Below are 23,014 nucleotides of genomic sequence, written 5' to 3'. Positions count from 1 at the left end.
CAGCCCCCACTCTCCTCCAGCTGTGGAGGCCAGACTTCCGTGATGGTCAGGTTAATAGCTGGGCCACATAGCTTAGCGCTACATTAGCCGACTAATCCCTCTTTCTTGCTGCAGATAACCTAACCTCATGGTTCCAGAGTTCATCTGACATGGATAACTGCTGGATTACAGCAGCACACCAGTGCATGGGAAAAATAACAAATATATGTGTGTGAAATAACCTTTGAAACACATAAGCAGAAAAGCTGAACACCTTAAAGTACCAACAGGAACATGCAGAAACGATATGTAATTCTTGCGCACTCACTGAGGTGTAGTTGGTCTTGCCCATGTTGTGGTTCTGGTTGTGGTTGAGGTTCTGATTCTCCTGCTCTCTGCACTGCAGCCCAGCCAGGTGCCTCTCCAGGGCTGCCCAGTCCATGGTGGGCAGAGGCTCTTCCTCTACACCCTCCTCCTCTCTGTATCCTCCCATCCGTACCCCAGTCCCTGCACTGCCTCCTCCGCCTCCTCCACCACCACCCCCGCCACTGCTGCGGCTCCCTCTGCCTTGACTGGAGCCACGGTGGCTGGGCTTGGGAGTCCCCGTGCCCCCCTGTGGTGTACTGGGGGAGTGGATCTGGTTGCTTCTGGGCAAAATCAGATTACCATTCTGTTTCAGTTCCTCGGGGACGGCTGCAACTGAGGTGGCAGTGTGTCCGCCAGGGGCAGGGAGGGGTGGGACGGTCTTCACATCCTGGAATTCTTCGGCGAGGCTGCGACTGTTCACTGTCTTCCTGTAGCCTTTGCCAAGGCCATCCACCCCCACAATGCCTCCTCCGCCTTCCTCCTGACCAGGAGGCTGTGGAGAGGTGTAGTCCTCTCCATACTCACTCTCCCACTCCTCTATCACCTTCTTCTTATACTCTTGATAGTCCTCATCCTCCTCATAGTCCTCTAAGGTGACCAGGTCCAGAGAGGGGGAGGATTTGTAGTCCTCCAAAGTGGCCAGGTCAAGAGAAGGGGAGCAAGGTGTAACCTTGTTGGAGTTGGACTCTGAGCTGGAGCGACTGGATGCATCACTCCCCAGGTCCATGCCATCCTCCCGGTAATCCTGCAACGACAAAGGAACAGAAAGAAAGAATGAGACTGAGGACAGTAGACAGGAACATGTGAAGGGAAAGATGTTACACTGAAGTTCGAACAAAGTGAACAACGAGAGAGGGAAGGAGGAAGGAAAAGTGGAAAATTTAGGGAAGTGTGTAGACTTAGATTAGTCACGTTAGTGTTGTGGTTTCAGACTGGCAACCACAAAGCACTTCCTGTCCCACAGGAACTTCCTTTCTGGACAGAATTTTGTAGTCACTGACTCTTTTGGACATGTTTTCTAGTCCTCTGTGATACAACTGTACTGCTCCAAAGCTGCACAGTCTTTCTAGACTATGCTAACCGATAATCTCATTCCTTTTGCATTCCTCTGCATTGGTAAATGTGTATGTGTGTGTGGGTTTGTGCAACACTTGACACAAACAGGGAAGGTGGAGTCTGTGTGGCTGGATGTGTCAGAATAATATTGCACCACCCACTGCTACATCTGCACAGCACCACGGGGATAAAACAGGGTGTTAGGAGGGCTGAGGGTGAGTGACACTGACATGTCAATACACAACACATTAAACTGCGACGGGGACAGATGACTCCAGAGTTGTTGCCTAACCTTGACTGTGTTGCTCCCATAGAGCCCCAATCACTGCCTGACTGATTAGTTTGCAGCTAATGAAAATGTCCGTGTTGTTTACAGCCCTCCACAAATCTTCACCTGGCCTGAGCCCTCTCCTCCAGGAGTTATCAGTCTTTTCTTCACTTGAACGCATTATCATTGTGCCTCACACCACTTTTAAAAGTTAATGAAAAGGAAGGAGTGGTAAATTTTCTCTCAGGGCAAAGAGAACTTAACGACATAATTGTACGTGATCCACATTATGAGCTACTCTGGAAAATGAATTAATTATGAAGATTTCTGATTACTCGTTTAGACCATGAGGACTTACAGTAACTTTGCCTCTTACAGAAGATTCTTGAGGGAGAAACTGCAAAATATACAGTGTTAATCCAAGTGAGAAGAAGCTTTCTTGAGTTATGGATACTAGACCACACCTGTGCAGACACTGGCTGTTGACGTCAAAGGACAATACAGAAAATATCTATGTTGGGAAAAGCAATGTGACTCAGCATCTTGGAGACTAGATACACAAACTGCTGATGCAGTGTGTTGAAGCGTAAGCCACTCTGTGCTGAGAAACTTGCATTTCTCCGTGAAATGCTAACAGGTCAAATAAAGAAGTGAAGCTGCTGCAGGGATGAGGTTGGCACCGGCTGCACAAATGGGACCACAAAAGCCACATTTTCCTTGACATAATGACAAGTTGTCATTAGACAGTTAAAACAATGTTATTAAAAACGTCTTGGTTGCAAACTGCATTGCCACTGGGGTGCTGGGACCTTCAGTGTCCAGAGGGAGAGTTACATTTCAGTATTATTTTACTCACTCATGAACTAGAACGGTGCCATAATGTGTGATTACTGTTTTGCTTGTTACCCCTCAGTCTAGACAGTAATAATATGTAAAACCCCCCTATTCAGTTGCTTGGGATCATTTCTAACAATCTGTGGGTTCTTGACGTGAAAAACTCCAGGAGCCCCTGTGGGTTTACAACTGAAGGGGGAGGACTTAAGGGTACACACGCAACATTACCAGCCTACTTATGGCCTAATACTCTGAATCGCTTAGGCTATATGTTTTACAGCAAAATGACTCCGGTCACGATTATGTGAATTAGTAAAAGGAAATATTTAGGCTTAACATGTTATTTGATTTAACACACAGTGGATCTATTTATCAGCACAACAACGACAGAGTAGAACACCCTTACCGACGTGCTCATCAAACGCGCTGGATCACTACACGGTCACCAGTCCCTATCGTGTGTGGACCAGCCCGTCATCTTGGCTTTTGTCACCCTTTAACTGGTATAATAACCCGGATTCGAGAACCGGGTGGGTTTTCCTCTCCAAAGTAGGAAGACCGCTAAGTAGAAGCAGAGTATCCAAGCTGCTATCGCGTTTCAAATCTCGGTCATCGAGCCATTTCTTGAAGTGTTATCCCGGTTTGTGCAGCCTCCAAACAGCGCTTGATTTCCAGATATTATCGCGTCAATACTCGACGGTCACATGAGACCGATTAAAACAATGTAATCATTTAAAGTGTGTGTGAATGAGAGAGAGGAAGGGAGAGAGAGAGAGAGAGAGAGAGAGAGAGAGAGAGAGAGAGAGAGAGAGAGAGAGAAAGGCGCTGCAAGACGGCAGGCTGGAGCGGTAAAGCTGATCCGCCGTGGGATTAACCGAGGCGCAGGCAGACCGTACAGGCTGGATTTGGCCAACAAAATTCATGCAAATTGACAGCTGCACCGATCCCCACCCCGCAGCCGGGCGGGTGTTCGGGGGGCGTTTAATTTACGTCAAAGACTACCCTCACAACTCTGCCCGTCGATCTCTGGATGGCTTGCAAGGGGCATCATCGCATACGCCCAGTCTATGCGTGCAACCGAGCGCACTCCAAGAGGCATTTGTGCACGCATGACAGTTCTATGGCTACATCTGGCAACATATAGGCTGTAATTTATTTCAAGGGGTACATTTGATTGAAAATGACACATCACATTAGTAAGGTTATAAGCCTTTGGAAAACACGCGCGCTTCTTCAATTTGCAGAGTCATTCATAGGCTACTCAAATGATGTAATGTTCCCAAAAAAGTCCCAGGAGGGACCTGATATCCCCCGGCAACAGCGGTGACAGAAACGCCCAATATCACACTATCACACAGAGGAAGACACCCACGACAGCTGTGACCAGACTGACCCCCTCTCGATAGACAATTATCGGTCAAAATTAAAGTCACCGCCTGCACGAACAAAACCTTCCCCGGGAGACGAGCTAAAAGTAGCCTGGATGTAACATCGGTGCCTTTAAACCGAGTCTATACTCACTGCCATCATCTGTGTAGCTTCCCCCTCCGTGTCTCAAGACATGGTAAAGTGTAAATCCCAGCTGTTAGACAACGGTGACGGCGCTGACTTGTTTCACAGCAGCTTTTTATTCTAAGGACGGGTGGTGGTGGGACTGGCTTCGCCGGAGAAATTACAGAGAGCCGGTGGATAATTCAGTACAGTCATCGCTCTGAGGTAGTCTGTCCACAGAGGAGGCAACCGGAATCTGGAGTCCTGATATATATGCATATATATTTAAAAAAAAAATAAAATAAAATAAAATAACATGGATGGCTTGAAATCCCAGCAGGTCAGCACCGCTCCTCTCCTCCCCGGCACACTGAGAGATGCCCAACCAACTCTCGCTCCCACGTCAGCTGGAAAATAAATGGGCTCTGAGTAAAGTGCGTCCCCTTATATTGTGGGCTTGCGCACGCTTCAGAGCTTTCACACAACCGGGCGGCCTTTATCATTCAATTGTTACTCAGAGCCGAGACTTCAAACTAAAACAAGCACGTTGCTGCTGCCCGGCTGGCACAGGTCTTGTGTTTGTGGCGGCTCTGTCTACAGAAGCCGGCTCTCTGTCGCAGCCTGCAGCTCCGAGGAGAAAGTGACGACGACAGAACACAACTAAAGCCCAACCTTCTGCACCCACTGACCTTGCACATGGTAGAGAGAGAGAGGGAGGGAGAGAGAGAAAGTGAGAGGAAACTATCTAGGTAAATTATTAAACATACTTCTGGCGTTCTCAATTTAGACTATTTCTATCACACTGGCCTACAAAAAAGCTCAGGGATCTTAAGGACCCTTCTGTTGTTATATCTACAATTAGGCGCCATATGGCATCTTTAAAGCAAAGGATGTCATTTTCATCTTACGCCGAATTACCTGTTTATTGCTCCACCTGTACAACCTAATGCAATCCAATGCGACTGCCTTGCAATAAATCCAGCCTTTGGGATAGTTATAATGCTCAGTTTGTGTCACACAGAAGTGGATTCAGCTGTTTTATACTAAAACATATTTTGCCCCATGACTGGGTATCCACAGAAAGCAGGTTCCAAACACTGTTAAAGGTAAGCACAATCAGTGCATGTCCTTGTATTGATAATAACACTTTTATTGTACAAAAATATAGTGTTTTTCTATAAAATCAGCCACAGCACAAAGGGCAAGTTGATCATCAACCACCTACATGAAATATCACATATTGCTTGGAGACTTCTATATTAGATTAACAGAGCAGTACCAATCCCCAACAGTGCAAAAGGAGCTCACAGTCTCTCCAACAATCTATACACCATTAAAGGCTCTCAACACTACTGACATACTTCCTTTCTCATAGCCTGTACTTTCCAACGTTTTCCAATGTTAGGTCCACCATTTACTGTAAATGACCTAATGCAAGCCAGTACAAAACCACCACTAAATATGGTTATCAACCCTTCCTTATTGAATCGCAGTAAGGCTGAAACTATTAGTTTATTGATCCATTGGCAACTGGCGGGCAAAAGTGCCATACATTTTGCTGGTTCCAGCTTCTGCAGTGTGAGAATTGGTTGCTTTTCCTAGTCATGAGTGATAGTAAATTGAATATGTTTGGGTTTTGGGGGATTAGTCTGACAAAAGAAGCTATTTTAAAGGCTCTCAGTTACTGTGAAAATTTTGGGATTTAATAGACTAAACAATTAGTTGATTAATTAAGAAAATAGACACTAGAATAGTTAATATATTGTAAATATGTGTCGCTCTTTCTTCAATATTCTTCCATGTAATTTAGTTCATTTTATTGTTTCTTACATGGAGATTGCTCTTGCTGGGTCAAAACGCTGTACTGTTGTAGACATATGACTTAATACACACACATACAGATGGCAGCTGCAGTGTCAGAGCTGAAGAGGGGTTAACACCAACATGGCATGATATCTTCATGTTGCATTCTGTTTCCTCTTGCAGCAGCTGGTGATTTACATACTACGAAATGGAGATCAAGTCAAATGTCAGTGATAAACCAATCTCATCCACAGCAGGAGTAAAACATACCCCACAGCATTTGTATAACAAGTGTTGTGATTAGGAATTGGATCTGCATCTGTGGAGTGGTAAGCCAAATATCTGGAAATACAAAAGCATGGCGTTGTACTCCAGTGATGTTGTTGGGAATCTCTCATTGAGTCACAACTTTCTCCGCTCCACATAGCTGACTGGGCGCAGCCTAGATTTGTAGTTGTTTGAAGGATGGGACCTGTCTTCAAACACAGTGCGTTGAATGTATAATAGCAGCACAAAGGAGTTCATCCATGTAATAACATAACAGAGAGGTACTCTGAAGACCCCTGGCTGAGCCTCTCCTCACACTGCAGTTGGGGACAGCACTAGTGGGGATCTCTCCAAAGAGGAGACGGCGGGGGCCCAGCGTACTGCTAGCACTCATTCCCTACTGCTGCTTTCAATTCTCTGATCAGCGCTTCCACTCCTTCCCTCTGCTTTTTCTCCTCATTTCCCAAAACATTTATCAGTCATAGTGAAGTAAAGTAAGGAGTTGTAGAGTTAACTGAATGCCTTTAAGGAGGATACGCCACCTTTGGGGATTTTATCTTGGAGAGAATGTAAGGACTATAAGTTCATTTGCTCACTAGGCAATTAACTTATCATTAACCTGTCAACAGGAGGCTGATATTATTAAGCCACTTTTACACACATTCAGGCGCTTTGCGCGTTTGCTTTCTTTGATGTTTTCGTTTCCCTTTAGCGTCACAGCGTCTAAAACAGTTTTGACACGGCATCCTTCCCCTCAGTGAATTGTTTCACAAAACAATAAAAGCAGCAACAGGCTCAGAGTCAGGAGGGTCAGATGAAGATGTCCATGATGTGTCACATCAAAGATCTCTGATCCATGTCTTCATCACCACTTGAAGAAGAGCACAACTTTCACTGTACTTTTGATTGAGGAGGTGGTCAAAACAAGTTCACCGTGCAACACTTCAGGCACTTTGGATCAATCACTTCTCTCTTTTTGTTTTTTTTTCTTCCACTCCACTAAGAAGCAGATTTGCGGTGTCTGTCAAACTGCCACTCAATGGGATTTACCAATCACCGAGGGGCAGAAACACGTGGAAAAACAGCCCAGTCCAAATCTACAGTATCTGGGAAAGCTTTGCTCTCTCTGGCTGCCTAACAGTCCATCCACAGCAGATATCTGGCAGGAATCACTGAAGGCCCATTACTGACAGAGAGATAGGGCCGGAGAAAAGAATGCTCCTCAGATAATACAGAAAAGTCAGGGTACATCTTCCTCTGCTTATATCTGTCTCACAGGCGTTTAAAAAACAGGGAGCTCCTGACAGTCGGTGAGAAATTGAAACTGTCTCTGCCTTGTCAGGATCTCACCAACTCTGACGGAGACACTGAAAGTGACCTTGGAGAATTCTCCCTCTCTCACTTTTCCTCTCTTTTCTAGGACTATAAACCTTGAACTAAGGCTTGGGCCGAACCAGACGACAGAAAATGAAGCATCACAAACTTGACTGTGGTACAAGACCAGCCCTGCAGATGGGAAATGTCCTGCCTGGTTATGAGAAACACAGGGGCCACGAGAGGCCAGACAATAGACTCAACAACCAGGTCTCTCACCATGTCATGTCTTTTTCAGATGGAGAAGACCCAATCCTGGCTGTCATGAAAGAAATCTTTATCCTTCACCGTATACCTTTTAAATATACCCCCTTAAACACTTGTTCCACTTAAATAACCCCCTGTTGTTTCTACACATACTATGTACTAGGCTCTAAGAAAGAATTGCCTACATGTAAGGGTAAATGGAAAATTGTAAACATTTACCAGCCTATTACTTTCTGTAAAAGACTGGTTGTTTCTCTTTGTCTGTCTTGTTCAGTCTTAGACATGGTGACTCCATACCTATGCTGTAGCCGATGTCCTGAGCTCCTAAAAAATGTAACTTCACATCCAAACTAAACTACATAGATACAATGTGGCGACCACAAAAATTGTAATTAGGCAGCTTGGGGGGGCTGGTGTTTTCTTCTCTAAGTTTCTAATGCCGCTAATGAAGACAACAACAAGGGAGTAGAGCAAAGACACAGAAGCCTTCTGTAACACACACCTAGCAAAGCCATTTCTCCTGCACACCTTCTGCTCACTCACAGCAGTTTGTGAAATAGCAACTGTAAACAAAGTGCCACACAAAGCAGCCTGTGCCTTGAGAAAGCGGCAGCAGGATGCAGACTGTGTAATGATGAATAGAGATGTCACATGGCCACAATAGAGGTCGGATCCTTAACTGGCCGACTGACCTGCCGTTCTAAATAGAAGGGGTGGCCAAACCGTTGAGACTGGCCATCAATCTCCGTCCCAAACACAATGATGATTTACTCCATTCAAATCACGGGGTGAATGAAGAGGAGGAACGAAGAGGAGTGTGTGTGAATTTCTGGGTGTTCTTAATTTCCTAGGCAACTACATGCACATGTGTGCAAAGCAAAGACATGAACGTGTGTACATTTGTGTTTGTTATGTGCTCATGATGCATAACAATGAACCTTTGTATCATGTTTTTGTAATTGTGTTTACACAATCTGTTGAACCTCAGTGCCTGTATTGGATTGCACCACTAATACCTGGCTGTAATATATTGATCTTCCCCTCCGTACTGTATATCCAGCCAACAATTTCACTTGCTAACGAAGTGTGAAATGAATTGTGAGAGCAACATCTTGTCCAACGTATATACAAGCACTCACAGCTATTAGGTTCATTTGAATGGGAAGCATGTCGCATTCCAGTCTGCAGTATATAGTGTGCGCAGTGTACAGATTGTCACCCAATGAGAACAGACCCAGACTTCCCAAATTTGTTTAATCTAGCTTGGTTCATAGAGTCGTTCAGTGGTAGACAGCATTTTACACAGTTTAGCATTCATCATGAAGCTTTAAATCCAAACTAGCAATCACAAAAAAGACCAGAATGTGTTCATATGGCCATAACCATAAAGAAAGTGTGTGTGTGGGGAGGGGGGGGGGGGGGGGGGGGGGGGGGGGGGTGTCACATAGCAATAAATGTGATGGAGGAGGAAGCAATAGTATTACCGAAGGGGAGGAGAAGGAGAATTACAGTAATGAAGAAGCTGAGGAAGATGAAAATGTTGCTGATGATAATGTTGAGAATCACGACAGAAATCAGAGTGATTACAGCCATGTCTGTGGTGATGAAAATGATACTTTCTAAGTCTATGCTATATAGTTATGAGTTGCTGCGATGATCATGATGACATGCATGATTAATCAAAATCAATATGGTCTGGATACATCTGAACGCTTGCATTGTACTAAATAGTTAAACAGTAACTAAACAATTATGCTTTGGGAAGCTACATTCAGACCCAAACTCCCTGGGGCTAGTGGAACCAGCAGAGTTGGGAAAAGTCAGCCAAGTCGTTAATAAAGTTATGACCAGAGACACCGCTGTGGCAGGAGATCTTAATCGCCTGCAAGAGTGGAGGGCTGAGACCTACTCCAGACCCATTTAGTCCATGGCACACTAATGCTAATTAGAGGGAAAGAAGGGAAGGTTTGTAATCTGTTCAATTAGCCCAGTCTGGAGAGGCGTCCTGTGGGGCTGAGGAGAGATTCAGGCCCCGCACTGTGAGCTGTTACTGAAGACCATTTTCATGAATCAAAGAGAAGCGACCTCAAGGTTTAAATGATGGTCATGGTGAGATTTCTAAGACTTTTCTATTAATTTTCAAACTTACCACATCTCTCCCACTCTGGATGAATTTTAGGTCAGACGTTTTCTTTTTCTCAGCTCACTCCCCTTAATGTTTCCCTACATCATATTACCTTCCCCTTTTGCTCTTTCTGCAACGTGGCAGAAAACATCCAAGGCGGTTAAAGAGTCAGATACAGAGACGGAGACTCTGAGAGTGTGTCATGTCCCAATCCCCAGTCTCTCTCTCTCTGCTGCCTGCCTGGCTCGCCTCCACGGCTGTTTCTGTGCCCTGTCAGCAGTACAGCCAGGCAGAGATATGCATCCACCGTGCCCTGTGCTCTGCTCCGCACCACGCAGTGCGCAGATGTCCGTACAATTTACTGCCCACACCAAATTGGATCACTTCTCTGGTGTTTTGTGCAGGCCTCGCACCTGCTGTTCTCCACCTTCTCTCATAAACGACTAAACATCCAGAGATTGGGGGTGGGGTGGGGCGTTGGAGTTGATTTAAGGAGCAAATTAAACTAGGAAGGACTGAATGAGGTAGAAAAAGAAAGGAAAAGGGTTGATGGTGGAAATGAGAGGAGAAGACTTTTCCCCAATTTTGCAACAAATCCTTTTCCTACATGTACACGTCTCTGAAAAGATTCTACCTTGGAGCACAAGGTTGTTAGTGGAAAATAGGGCATAGAAATCAAACTGTAGTGCGCAGGTTTCAGTATCCGCCCAGCATCATCACAGCAACTGATGATCTACAGCTTGTACACTTTGACATCAGAGACAGCCGTGTAGTGTGCCAGGTCACCAGAGAGATGTCAGGGTTAAGCACAATGTGACATTTGATCAGCTGTGATGTGACTCTGTGACAACTCCATTTTATACCTTAGTTGATGGTGTACATCGATCTTTACAGTAACAGGAGAAAAAGACACGTGTGTGTCTGTGTTTTCAGGTAATACATGTGTGCATGTGACCCTGAGAGACCAAGGCAGGTGGTGGCACACTGTCTAGATCAATCATTGATCCTTCCTGGACTAGGTGTGAGATACTATAGCATCACACTCAGATGTGAACCCATAATTCATGATTGATAAGCAAGAGAGAAGTTACCAAGCAACAAAATAGGTTAGGATTAATTTTTCTCTCATCTTTTCCATTTATAGCAACTGAATTGTTCCCCCCCACAATATTATGGTATTTTGTTGGGTAAGAATCAGTGCTGTTTATATCCTTTCAGGTAATAGCCAATCCAATTGTTTTCTTAATTCCTAAAAGCATGCAAATCAAAAGAACTGCCGCAAGCCTAATAGTGTGCACAAATTCATTTACTGTCCTCCCTGCTCTTTCTCCCCAAATGCAGCATTAAATATACAGTAATTTACCCTCTAACTACTAGTTTTACTCGCTTACAGGATAAATTCCAGATGAGACATTAAGTGCCCGATGACTGGAACATGTATTTTGACTCTTAAGGCTGACCTGACCTGCGACGCTGTGGCAATAATAATTGTAGGAGCTATTTCGCCAATTTGTTCATTCATTTCAATCACTTGTTGCTGTTAAAGACTTTGCCATCATTAACCAACAGACGTGTATGCACATAGGAGGTGGAAACAGGTTCAATACGTCTGACTTATTCTGGATGAGAGGGGTTAAGGAAAACTTACTTCAATGGTAAGTATTCAGTAACAGTAAGAGCATCTGCTTGGGTGTTGTGAAACTGTTGTTTCCTTTTTGTTATGACAGCCATTTTCATGCTTACCACGTCTTACAACGTTTTTTGTCTTATAGGGTACACAATTGTACTGGTCCAATTAGATAAAGTACAAAAATGGACCAGCATTTAAGGGTACAGAAATGTTTCTCAAAAAGTTACCCCTCCAGCGACAAGTGTTTGTACCCTTTTAGGTACAAATTGATACTTCTATTTCTGAGTCTGTGTAGGAAATGAGATCAGATTATGGCAGTTTAAATTGTAATAGCCTCCTTTTTAAAGTGGATTATGTAATACAACAGTGATGATTACGGCTAATCCACGACCACAGAGCATGGATAATGGGAGAATCAGTGAATAGACCGCCAGAATTTGTATCAAATGATGGTTTGGTTTTTGTAATTACATCTGTCATCTGTTAATAAAACCATTCTGAGGAGACCAGGGTAAATATCAGAACCACTGGCACTGGCTTGGTCATCGCCTTGTTAAATATCAGCAGGTGCATTGGCAAGGCAAATAATCACAGAGCTCTTTTGAATAAGCGGACTTGAAATATTGGTAATTATAGTAATGTTGGGCCAGAACGGTGTGCAAGTTTTATTCTTTTGAAATAACTTAATAATTTACTCTGGATTTTTGAACATTTTCTCCACTGAATTGCCATAATGTATCAAAAGGCAATCCAGCCTAAACCTCTGAGGGAGCCATAATAGTAACCAGCCACTCTAGCAGAGATGCATGCCCTGTCAGAGGCAGCGCTGAAAGCCCCTGGAACTGAAGAGGGAGGATGTCACCTCAGCCATTTTAGCACAGAGGGGGCTCTATCACCCCCATCATGATGAGCACCCCCCTCTCAACACTACTCATGTGCTCCCTTTCATTTGTCACATTCCTCCTTCATCAGAACTCAGTGAAATGCTTGTGAGTCTTTTTTTTCATCTTCACTGGCCTTATTCTTCTCTCTTTCTATTCTTTTGTATTCTACATTCACTCTTCATCTCTCTCCTCCAGGCTCTATGTGCCATCTCTGATGCTCCTTGCAGCTGAAGAGGCTGGGAGGGTAAATAGGCACAGGGGCATCTAGCTCCCTGGCAGTGGGGAAATTGGAAGGGGGGGGGGGGGGGGGGGGGTTGTCATCAGAATATTGAGAAAAGCACCCTAACAAAAGGAATCAGAAGCAAATGGACCTTGCAATAAAGTGTGTTGAATCATTCAAAAGCAAAACAACAGGGTAGTGCTTCAGTATAGTAGCTGATAGGTCTTTGTGGCTTTGTGCAACATTCAACACAGTGCTAACCAGCTTGGAAAAATAACTGCAAATAATGTAAAAACATTTCTCATTTGCAGCAATTAAATGGATTCTGATTGTTCTAATTTACAAAAAGGCAGGTCACTGGGAGTTTATGAGTGGAAGGTCTGTACAGTGTCACTTAAATACTTTAAACTGTATGATAATTTGCGTTTGAAAGCATGAGTTGTTCATTATGGTTTGCACTTGCATGCGTGTTATGTAGGAGGGCGAGATAAGGTAGGTGGTAAAAACAGCACAAGGCTGAGTTCGTTTTATGTAAACACGCTGCAATTTTAATGGACGCTAACGTCCTTAGCAGGCCCCCCTGTGACGAACAGAGGGGATGGAGGGGAGCGAGGATGTGGGAGGCTTTCAGACCACTTTGCTCCTTTGAATCTGTCAATTTTGCCCTGCTCTTCCCATCCTCCCACCCTCCTCATCTTCCCATCTTCTTTCACCCAAGGTCTACTCATGCATGTTATCACTAAGCTGGCAGCAGCGGGAGGCTACAGAGGAATTCTTTTGCCTGAAATGCTCCCCCAGTGCCATCTAACCCTCCACCACTCCATCTCTGCTTTTCTCCCCTCTCCTCTCCTTTCCTCCCCTCTCCTCTCCTCTCCTATCCTTGTGCCATAGTGACAGGCTGGCTGTGTTCTCTGAGCTGGAAAAACTCTACGATAAGCAGAGCGGACTTCAAACAGGTGTGACAGGTTTGCATTTCTCCCACTTCCAACTCACTCCCTTCCCTCCAGCAGAACCAAATTGCTGCGACTAAATCCACAATCCTGCATCCTCACCTGCTGCTGGTGCTCCATTATAAGCCCCTGCAGTTACTGGGCCACTCTGGGCCATATACCAGATATGTGTGCCAGTCACCCAGTGATTCTGCAGTGATGATGATGACATCGCTATGTTGCCATTGAACAGCTATGCCCTTCAGACAAGTATCCATGACTTGGTGCCGGTGGGCATGCCATCAGAAGAAATATAACTGAGTGAGCATGATCAAATGAGGTGCTGTGCATGCACAAATACAGAGAGTCTGATACAGTACATGTTCGTGCATGAGGAGGGGGGCAACCCTCGCTTGCAATTTTCCGTGCTGGTTGTATCCAAGTGCTTGTTATGTTCATTCATGTTCCTTCATCACAAGAAGTGCAAAAGGTTTTGGTAAGTGGAATATAAATCTCAGCTTGTGGTAATCAGTGATTATCCTCTCAGCCAGACACATTACTTGTTTCAAATGTGTTTTTAAAGCAGCTGTGATAATCACACTAAGTGTGTTTCCATTGACCTGTTTTTTTCTTCAGTTTGCTCCAAATAAAAGACTTGAGTGAAAATGCCAGAAATTCAAAGTTGAAATACTGCAAAAAAAAAAAAAAAAAGTTTTTCCACTGAAGTTTCAGTTCCACTGGAGACATTAAAAATTGCAGCAAAACATCACATCTGTGTGGACTGATAAAGAACTGAAACATTCCTCAAATTAATACATGAAACAAATATAAATGACATATTTCTGTCATTTTTCCACATCGTTGTAAATCATTTGAGGTTTGACTGTCACTCTTTTGATCTTGCCATCTCTCTGAGCCCTCTTCCTTTGCAGTTGTTAAAATGCACACCTTCTGTAGTGCAACTGTTCACCTCAGTGAAGGAGCAACAGTAGTGGATGGAAGCACACATTTGCATTTTCTTTTTTTTTTCTGGAAATTTATTTTAAAAATGGGTACTTGCATTTTAGTACCAGAAGGAACGAGTAACTATTCTACTTGTAACTGATTGATGCATAAAAATAGCAATGTGAATTGCCCGTGTTGTGAAGTGTTACCCTAATTTGTGCAAAATTTGGCTGGAAATGAACATGGCTTGCTATGAGAGCAGAGTGCAGATGAGCTTCTTATAAACAATAACGTGATTTTATTGTCTGCAGGTTCAGAGAAATGAGGTGCAAACAGATGGCAAAACAATTATTCTACCAAAGGCAGATGATTTGGCTTTTAAGCTTGAATTTATCATTAAAAATCTGGTCATTATGTTTTCACACAATACAGTGATCCACACAATAACCACATGCTTAGTTACCTCATCTGTAGTAAAATAAAGTGAGAGGAAAAAAAAGTACAAATAAATAATATGAAGCAAAAAGGTGTGTTATTTTGCAGCATCCTGGTGCAAAATAATGATTTAGTCAAGGTAACGCAATGGATCACTGTGTGTAATGGTGCTGCACTTTGGAGATGCACTTTTAAACTCAGAAGCTGCAGAGACAACACACATCAAGCTCCTGTCTTTCCATCCTCAGATGATTATGTGGGGGTTTAAAAGCAGTTGTAAATGACACAAACTGTACTTGGAAGAATCACCCATTAACCTTGTGTTCAGCTGCCAGACTGCCTTACGGGCCATTTTGGTTCAGTTTGCACCCATTACAAAAACAGAAATCCTTCCACTTACGCCTGGTGGTATCAATCTCTGCAGAAAGTTTTGGTTCTATTTGCCCACCCTGTCAGATATCCACTGCTGTTGTGCCCCAAAGCAAAGGCATAAAAAAAAAAACACATTTGAAGACCTCAACAGCATCATTTCCTTTCATGAATAATCCACAGATATCTATAGCTTTTCAGACCGTTTGATGGAACACAACACCATGCCTCCATCTTTGCTCGACTATGATGCACCTTTTTTAGGTTTTCATTCAGTCTCTACCTGCTTCTGCCAGACATCACAGTCTAAATGGTCTGGAAGAGGCAGGCCTCTAAGAGTGTAATCACTAGTGTTGGAGAAAGAGGGAGCAACAAGGAAAAAGTGGAAAGCAGACTAAATGGAGGACAAGATATGCATTACTTTCTTTAAGAGTAGGGATTGTTTGTCCCTCTCTTTCTCCTTGTTAGTTTCTTCACTTTTTTCACCTCCTCCCTATTTTCAGCTCAAGCAGGACACTAAAAAATGAACAAAATGGAGGAAGTACTTTTATGTGTATTTCTGCATGTATTTGGAGGCTACTTAAAAACACATCAGAGTGAACTAAAACAGTAAGAAAAAAATAGAACATATTGGCTTATTAAAAAAAGGAAGTAAATAGAAAGTTTCAAAGCTGTCTTTATGCACGTTCCTTCTAGCATTTTGTAACCTCACAAATGCGTATACACACACATGCACTTCTTCACAAACACACGTACAGAAAAGCAAGAGAGTGCCATAATAGAGGTTTCAAATCTCGTGATAGGTAATCTTGACATGACAGTGTAGCAAGAGTGGCAAATATAGAAGGTTCTGTAACATGTGAAGATGGATAAAAAAAACTTTAGAAAAGAAAAATGCTGGTAGAGGATGTTTCAGAAGTGTATAGCATGGTTGAGGAAGAGGGGGTGGGGGGTAGCAGAGGAATGAATTTTGAACAACTTCCAGCATCCAAGCACAGTGTGAACAAGGTGAGGTCATCTCTGAGGGAGCTGGGGCTGAATTCTAATCACAACAATAAGGTCAACATAGTAATCCCTGTCCACTGAAATGTCACTGTTCCCCTGCTCCGACATGACTCCCCACGCACAGCATCACAACAACCAGCTATCGATCACACACTAATTAGGAATGGATGAGACCTGCTGTACGCTGTATTGGATACAAGGGTAACACAAATGTGGACAGTACTGCACACACACACACGCACAGTAAAGTTAAATATATCGCCTTTAAACACACACATGCGCACACATACTTATGTGACTAAGTTGTTTGTCTTACATACACTCTCCTGGGGCAGGATGTCTGGTGACTAATCTCAACCTGAATTGAGCACAGTGTGAGAGAAAAAGGAAATGGGATTGCGAGATAAAAATGAACCACCTAACACCACAGATGTGAGCAAACAAATGGAAGACAGTAAGTAGGAAAGTCACAGCATTATATTTGGATCACTGGTGCCCCTGAGAAAGATTAGTGTGTGACTAACTAACTTACAGCAGTGAGAAATGGGGATTATGGATTTTCATCATACTGTGATTAGACTGACAACATGACCAGAGGGTGAACTGCTGACCTCAGCTCGACATGCTTAATCTCTTGCTACTATAAATGAAATCTTTACGTATGTTTGTTTTTGTATGTATGCTTCCAGGGTTGCCAGAGACTGCAGAGGAAGTGCACCTGTATGTGCTTTCATGCATGAAGTAGCAGTAGGAGCAAGCCGTGTGGATAAAATCTGTATCACAGTATGAAAATAATATTGGTTGCAAAAGTGTTTGGCTTTTTCATTTTTTTCAATGATTTCTTGAATGTTTGACAATATAGAAACACAGGAGTCCCCCATATAACTAAAAGGCCCTATGTGTTTATGCTATGGCCAACAGTTTTCATTGTTTCAGCTTTATGTATGAGAAAGCACATTTTGTACATCAGTTTGGCATGGCACATGTCTGTAAAAGCCATGAAAAAGCCATTCAGAGGAGTGATTCAGAGCTGCTTTGTTGCGGCAGTTTCTGAATTTTAAGCACTGTGGTTGGACGTTTCTGCTGAAATGCATATTATGAGTCAGAGTTAACTCATCATCTTATGTTTCTATGAAAAGGCTTGTACATTCAACTGTTTTTTTTTAACTGAAAAACAATCTATTTTAATGGATTTGTTAAACTTTTGTACTGATGATTTTACCATGAAAGTTGTAGAAGTTTAACTCTGAGTTAATCTAGATGTGGATGTAAATTTTTGGCTAGTCCAGTGAATTTCATACCTGAAAAATCAAAGTAATTCACTTGGATGCAAAAATCCTGTAAGTCTATTTTGCCATAACGTAATCCTTATAAACAACGTGCTTTATTGGCTGCAACTGCATAACATAGCCTGAGATACTAAAGGTATACCTGCCTAGGTATGAGCAGTAACAGCAAAATCTGGTAGTTAACAAATTTCTATTGTCTTATGGTATATAGTACACTGCCATGTTGCCTGCCCAAAACTACACTAATGGCTCATGCATACACAATCTCTCTCTCTCTCTCTCTCTCTCTCTCTCTCTCACACACACACAGTCACTCAAACCAACAGCAAAGAGGACCAGAAAGACGTAGTATGCTCTGCCATCTTGGTTCAACCCCTCTAAACTAACATTTAGATGGGAGCGACAGCACTATCATAGTAAAAAAGACTGAGACTGCAACACTGCTGCTAGTATGTGTGTGTTTGTGTGTCTGTGAATGTATGTGTGTACTGTAATGTGTGTGGAAAAACATGTGAAACAGTCTGCGCAGGAGGCCTTGTCAGATAGACAAGAACTGAGGGAAAAAATGACAGCAAATTGCAGCGCAAAACTGAGGAGGAAATGCCTGGAGAGAAGAAGCAGATTCAAAAGAGACAGGTAGGCAAGCAGAACTAGAAGCTGAAAGAGAAGGAAAGAAAAGTTTTTGAAACCAAAGTATAAAAGGTGTAAGTAGGAAGGATGAAGGAATTTTATACTGTACAAACAGGAATTTATGAAGATGAGAAAAAGCCACAGCGTTTTGAAAGCTAATGGCATAATGACGATTAATTTGTTCTGAGTCTGTATTCACATCGGCATTATGGTATTCTATACAAAGCCATGATTGATGATCCTGGCTCTCGTGACATTATTAAACTGATCCAACTCATTAACATTTTGACTACCTGGGTGCTTTGGCCAGAAGGGCAAAGGGAAGGAAGAGGATGCCAGTGCAATGCAAAGATTTTATACAGTCGGATACTTTATTGGGTGACACATTTTCATCATCCAGAATGTGTTAAAGTGTAAAATGGATAGAGACTCGATGTGCTAGATTTTGATGGTATCATCAGTGTATATGTTTTTCCCAATTCAGCTTTATCTTTCGCCTCTATTCTTCTTTCTCGCCTCTTTTCAGTCAATTACCCTGAGCGCAGTTTTATAATATAGAGACTACAAGTCTGCTGACTAAGACACACATTATCTATGCATCCAGAGGATCACAAACAACAGCTTATTGCTCATAAAATGCAGCCAGGCTTTAAACCCCACATACAGACACACACACACACCTACCTACGCAGGACCTGTTTTTCATTCAATTATCAGCATGTCTGTGCAATCTGAAACAGCTTAGAGATAGACAGGATGCTGTAAAAATGGGCTGTGAAATCTGGCCTCCATAACCGTGAGAAACAAAAAGCAGTGGCAATGCTTATAACACTGAGCACAATTATACCACCTCGGTCTGCCTCTGCTGCTCTCAGACAAATGGATAGGTAGATTAGTTTTGCACTTGACTGGTTTTGTCTGGCAGCTCCAGTCGGTCTAGATGTCACATGCTGAAGACAAGGCCACCACTTCCCCAGGTCTGGTCACAGCTAGACAGACTCATTTGGTCTACTGCAGGGTCTCTAACTGTAACTGCCAGCCTATCTCCTGCTTATGGCAAACTGGAGATAGATAGATGGATCTATGAGGGAAACATAGATGGCACAAAGGCTCTATGAAGATATAAGGAATGAATGGAAGGTTATTTGTAAGGATGGATGCAGTGATGTATGAAAAGAAGGCTGAAAGGAAGGATGGGTGATGAGAGGAAAGATATAGAGACAGGCAGATCCCTGGGAGGGGTCAGCGATATAGATAAAATGTTCTAGGAGGCACATTGACAAACTCTAATATTGCGGCATCCTCTCTAAAAACACTTATCTTCCATAAAAATGTCCTTGCATCAGCATGTAACAATATAATCTGGGGATCACCATCAGTATTTTAGGAAACACTTTCAAAATAAATTGGTGAAAGATTGTCTGAAAGTGTGCGCCATCATCCCCTTTTGAAAAATGATCGCATCTCATTCCTTCCCTATGACTTTTCACCACATTGAGTGTGGCCATTTGGAAAAATGTTAAACACTTCTGCCTTTAGAGGTGGTCATATGACACATCATGTGATACCCTTCATTTCAACCATACCTCCACTTTTAAAGACAACACTTATACACAGATACACAGATACACAGAAAGGTGAAAAAAAAACCTCACAAAATGAGTGGAAAAACACAGCACAAGCAGATACTTCCATACAGAGCATGAGGGTTCACATAATCGCACCGTGAATCACATCACACCAAATCTCTCTTTGTGTATGAGTGACTTCTTTTCGGAGGAATCATTCACACCGGTAGAGTTCAGAGACTTATGCCAAGGACTATGAAGCTTTCCTCGAGTCACATGGTGGCCCAACACTTTACTAAGACACTTTCTATTGATGTTTCCTTTCATTTTTCCACCCATTTCGACATTATGATACCCATTCCCAGACTGCATTAAATTTTATATCACAGTATCAATATTGTATTGATTTATTGCCAGGTTTGCAGATGAGGGACAATGATGATGAATGAATATACAAATAAATGTGAGGAAAGAAGTATGGATGTATGGAAAGATGAATATAGGGATGAACTGAATTAGGGAGGAATAAAGGGGTTGATAGCCACAGAGGAGAAGTGGATGAGAATAGATGACTACATTAGAGCCTGTGAAAAGAATCACAATGAACCACATGGCCTAAAAACTATGCAGCTTATAAGTATATACGTCAAGTCTCTCTCTGTCTTTATGTGTGTCTGCCTCAGTCCCAGTGCAGACAGGTGTAGCTGCAGCCCAATAAACAGAGTGGCTAGTATTTCAGTGCGTCTTGTCTCCATGCTAAGAATAGTCAGCCATGTGTCTGAAGCAGCGGCTCACTGACAGAACTTTTCTGCTCACACATGCTGGATGACCTCAGCTCGCACACAGTGGGTCTCGGTACGCTGCTTGTGTGTAAACAGCATTTCTGTTTTTACGCATGCACTTTACACGCAGATATGTAAGGTCATGGACACCATGCACGTGCCCTGTGTTGAACTCTATTCCACAGCCAGATCCCTTCCCATCTCCCATTTCACTCTGCAGGCCTATATGTATCTCTCGTCTTGCTCCTGCAGCACCTTCGGCCCCCAGGGGACACCAGGCTGCTGGGTTGTCAGGCTGCGGAGCCCTCAGAGATGGGAGGGATGACAACGTATGTCCCCTCGGGGATCGGCTAAGGACAGAAGGGGAGATAGGAGAACAGAATGGAGGGATAGAGAAGAAGGGAAAGAGACAAGAGAGTGCAGAAGTGAGAGGAGTTATAGTCTGTGATGTGATTTAACCCCACAAGGTAATACAGTATGTGAGTGCAGACAGAAAAGGAAAGTCCTAAGCCATCTTCCCCCGCCCCAATTCCTTTTTCCTCAAAGTGATATATTCTCTGCCTGTCCCGGCGGATATGGAGCACATACAAGCGATATCGTTCACTTTAATGCTATCTCTACTACAATTCCCTGATGAGAAAAGGGACAATGAAACTTTATAGAGTGAAGAGAAAAGGGTTTCTGTCTACTGTGCTGTCATAGGCCTTATTCTGTAGGGCCTAAAGGCTCAGTTAAATACACAGAGACAGACAGGGCAGGGAAGCACAGTGGGACACTTTGGAGAAAAAGCTGAAATCAGAATATAAATGAAACAAAGACATCAGATAAATCAGATCAGAGAATGATTCATGATTTTCATAGAAAAATAAAATGATTTTATCTTGAGTCTAAAATATTAGGATAAAACAACACAAGTAGGGTCAGAGGTCACAAAAGCCAAATCCTAATGACATTACAGGTACTGGGTAAATCCAAGTTAGAGAGTGACAACAGTAATGTCTTTCAGGCATGAAAATATCATAAACTCCCATTCAGAAATTCTGCTGATTGAAAAGACAGTAAGAGACACCTTCCACTAAATATATGACAATATAAGGTGTGTATCAGCCTATCTGTGTTACACGTGTGTGTCATTTGCCTCCAGCCTCAGTGCTGGCCGGTCTCTCTCTGGGGCCCATCTGTGTAACCATAGCGATTGGAGACTGGAGCAGTCTCCATCTCTGTGTGTTAATCTAGTCTTCCCTGTGGGCTGCGATGCATGTGTCTATGTGTCCGTGTTTCTGTAGTCTTCCCATAGGCAACAGCACACAGGTTGGTGATGCATTTATTATAAGAGCTCATTAATTTCCCTTAAACTGCTGCTGGCTAACAGTGTCCCACCCACTGTCTGGAGGATACTTTAGAAAAGGCGGGTGTGTGTATTTTGGTCTGTGCTTGTGTTGGTGTGTACGTGGTTACTGGTAGATCTGCGTCACCAGCCACTAGTCAGGGGTGCGTGGAGGGCAGGGTGACATGCACAGGGCAGCTGCTTGTTAAATTGAGCCTGAGCAATGTGGCATGTAAACAAATGCATGCACCCCCCCCCCCCCCCACACACACACATATTCAAGTTTAGCCTGGGTTTAGGAACACGTAATAAATGTATAAGTGTGTGTGTGTGTGTGCTTGTGCATGTGTATATACTAGATAAGGCTGTGAAATAATTATAACTATTCGCCATTTCTTGCCCAGCGCTTCTACAAGTGCGTGGGAAATAGTTTAGATTCAGATGAGGAGTGTGTGACTCTATGTATGTGTGTGTGTGTGCACTCAGTCGCTGCCCTCTCTGCCAACAAGGCTTCACTATCAGTCTAGTGTTATTCCAGACAGACTCTCCTCTGCAGCATAACTATCTGATCAACAGCAGTACTGTGAGGATTCAACAGAGAGTATTTCCTTGCTGTTACAGTGCAGGCAGGAGGAGGCATCTGTGTGAAAGCTGATGTTGTCAGTCTGTGGCAATAGATTAGAGGACAAAATGAAGGGTGGAAAAGAGAAGGGAGAAGGACAACAGAGCGTGTGTGTCATGTTTAATGAGCAGGTCCATCTCCGCTTCTGCTTCCTTCCTGAAGGCTGTCTTTAACTCTGAAGATGAGAGGCAGCGTTATTCTTGCTAACCCACCTCCAGTCTACTGCTTATCTATGACTCAGAAAGGGTATTCCACCTGCAGAGCATCTTCAGAGGCCTCAACTTCAGAGAATCTGTGGATTAAGTTTTCAACAAGGAAGACAATAAGCATTGACTCTCCATGTTCTAGCTCATCCTTGCTTTGAACCCGTTGACCAGCTCCAAGCTTCCTCCTCCTTCCTTCTCCTTCATTCCATCTGCAACTCTTCTCAAACACTTTATCTACTTTACTTTTGTGCTTTCATAGTCCTTTCCCCGAAGTCCCCCTCCCCAGAGGTCTGTAACTGGGAAATGATGGACGGATCTGCCAGTCTTGGGGCCCTATGCTGTTCTACTATTCTGCTACTGTTCAGCCCATCCCTTCCTCATTTACATCCAATTATACATGCAC

General features: G+C 43.3%; 1 protein-coding gene across 3 annotated transcripts in view; it reads right to left on the bottom strand.

Moving 5' to 3' along the window:
• The window catches only part of schip1 (schwannomin interacting protein 1), a 190,599-nt gene that overhangs the window by 35,285 nt on the left and 132,300 nt on the right, over positions 1–23,014 (bottom strand). Inside the window, exons 1-2 of one of the 3 annotated variants that reach the window (XM_041046587.1) lie at positions 4,025–4,592; positions 308–1,090 (exon numbers count right to left, since the gene is read on the bottom strand). In XM_041046587.1, the coding sequence (XP_040902521.1) occupies positions 308–1,090; positions 4,025–4,033 (792 nt within the window). In that variant the 5' untranslated portion in view covers positions 4,034–4,592. Of the gene's footprint in view, positions 1–307; positions 1,091–2,909; positions 3,276–4,024; positions 4,593–23,014 lie in introns of those variants that run through there. The other 2 variants (XM_041046586.1, XM_041046585.1) reach the window with 2 other exon arrangements.

The sequence above is a fragment of the Toxotes jaculatrix genome, chromosome 9 (assembly GCF_017976425.1).
Source record: "Toxotes jaculatrix isolate fToxJac2 chromosome 9, fToxJac2.pri, whole genome shotgun sequence".
Taxonomy (NCBI): domain Eukaryota; kingdom Metazoa; phylum Chordata; class Actinopteri; family Toxotidae; genus Toxotes; species Toxotes jaculatrix.
This window is presented reverse-complemented; position numbering and strand designations above follow the sequence as displayed.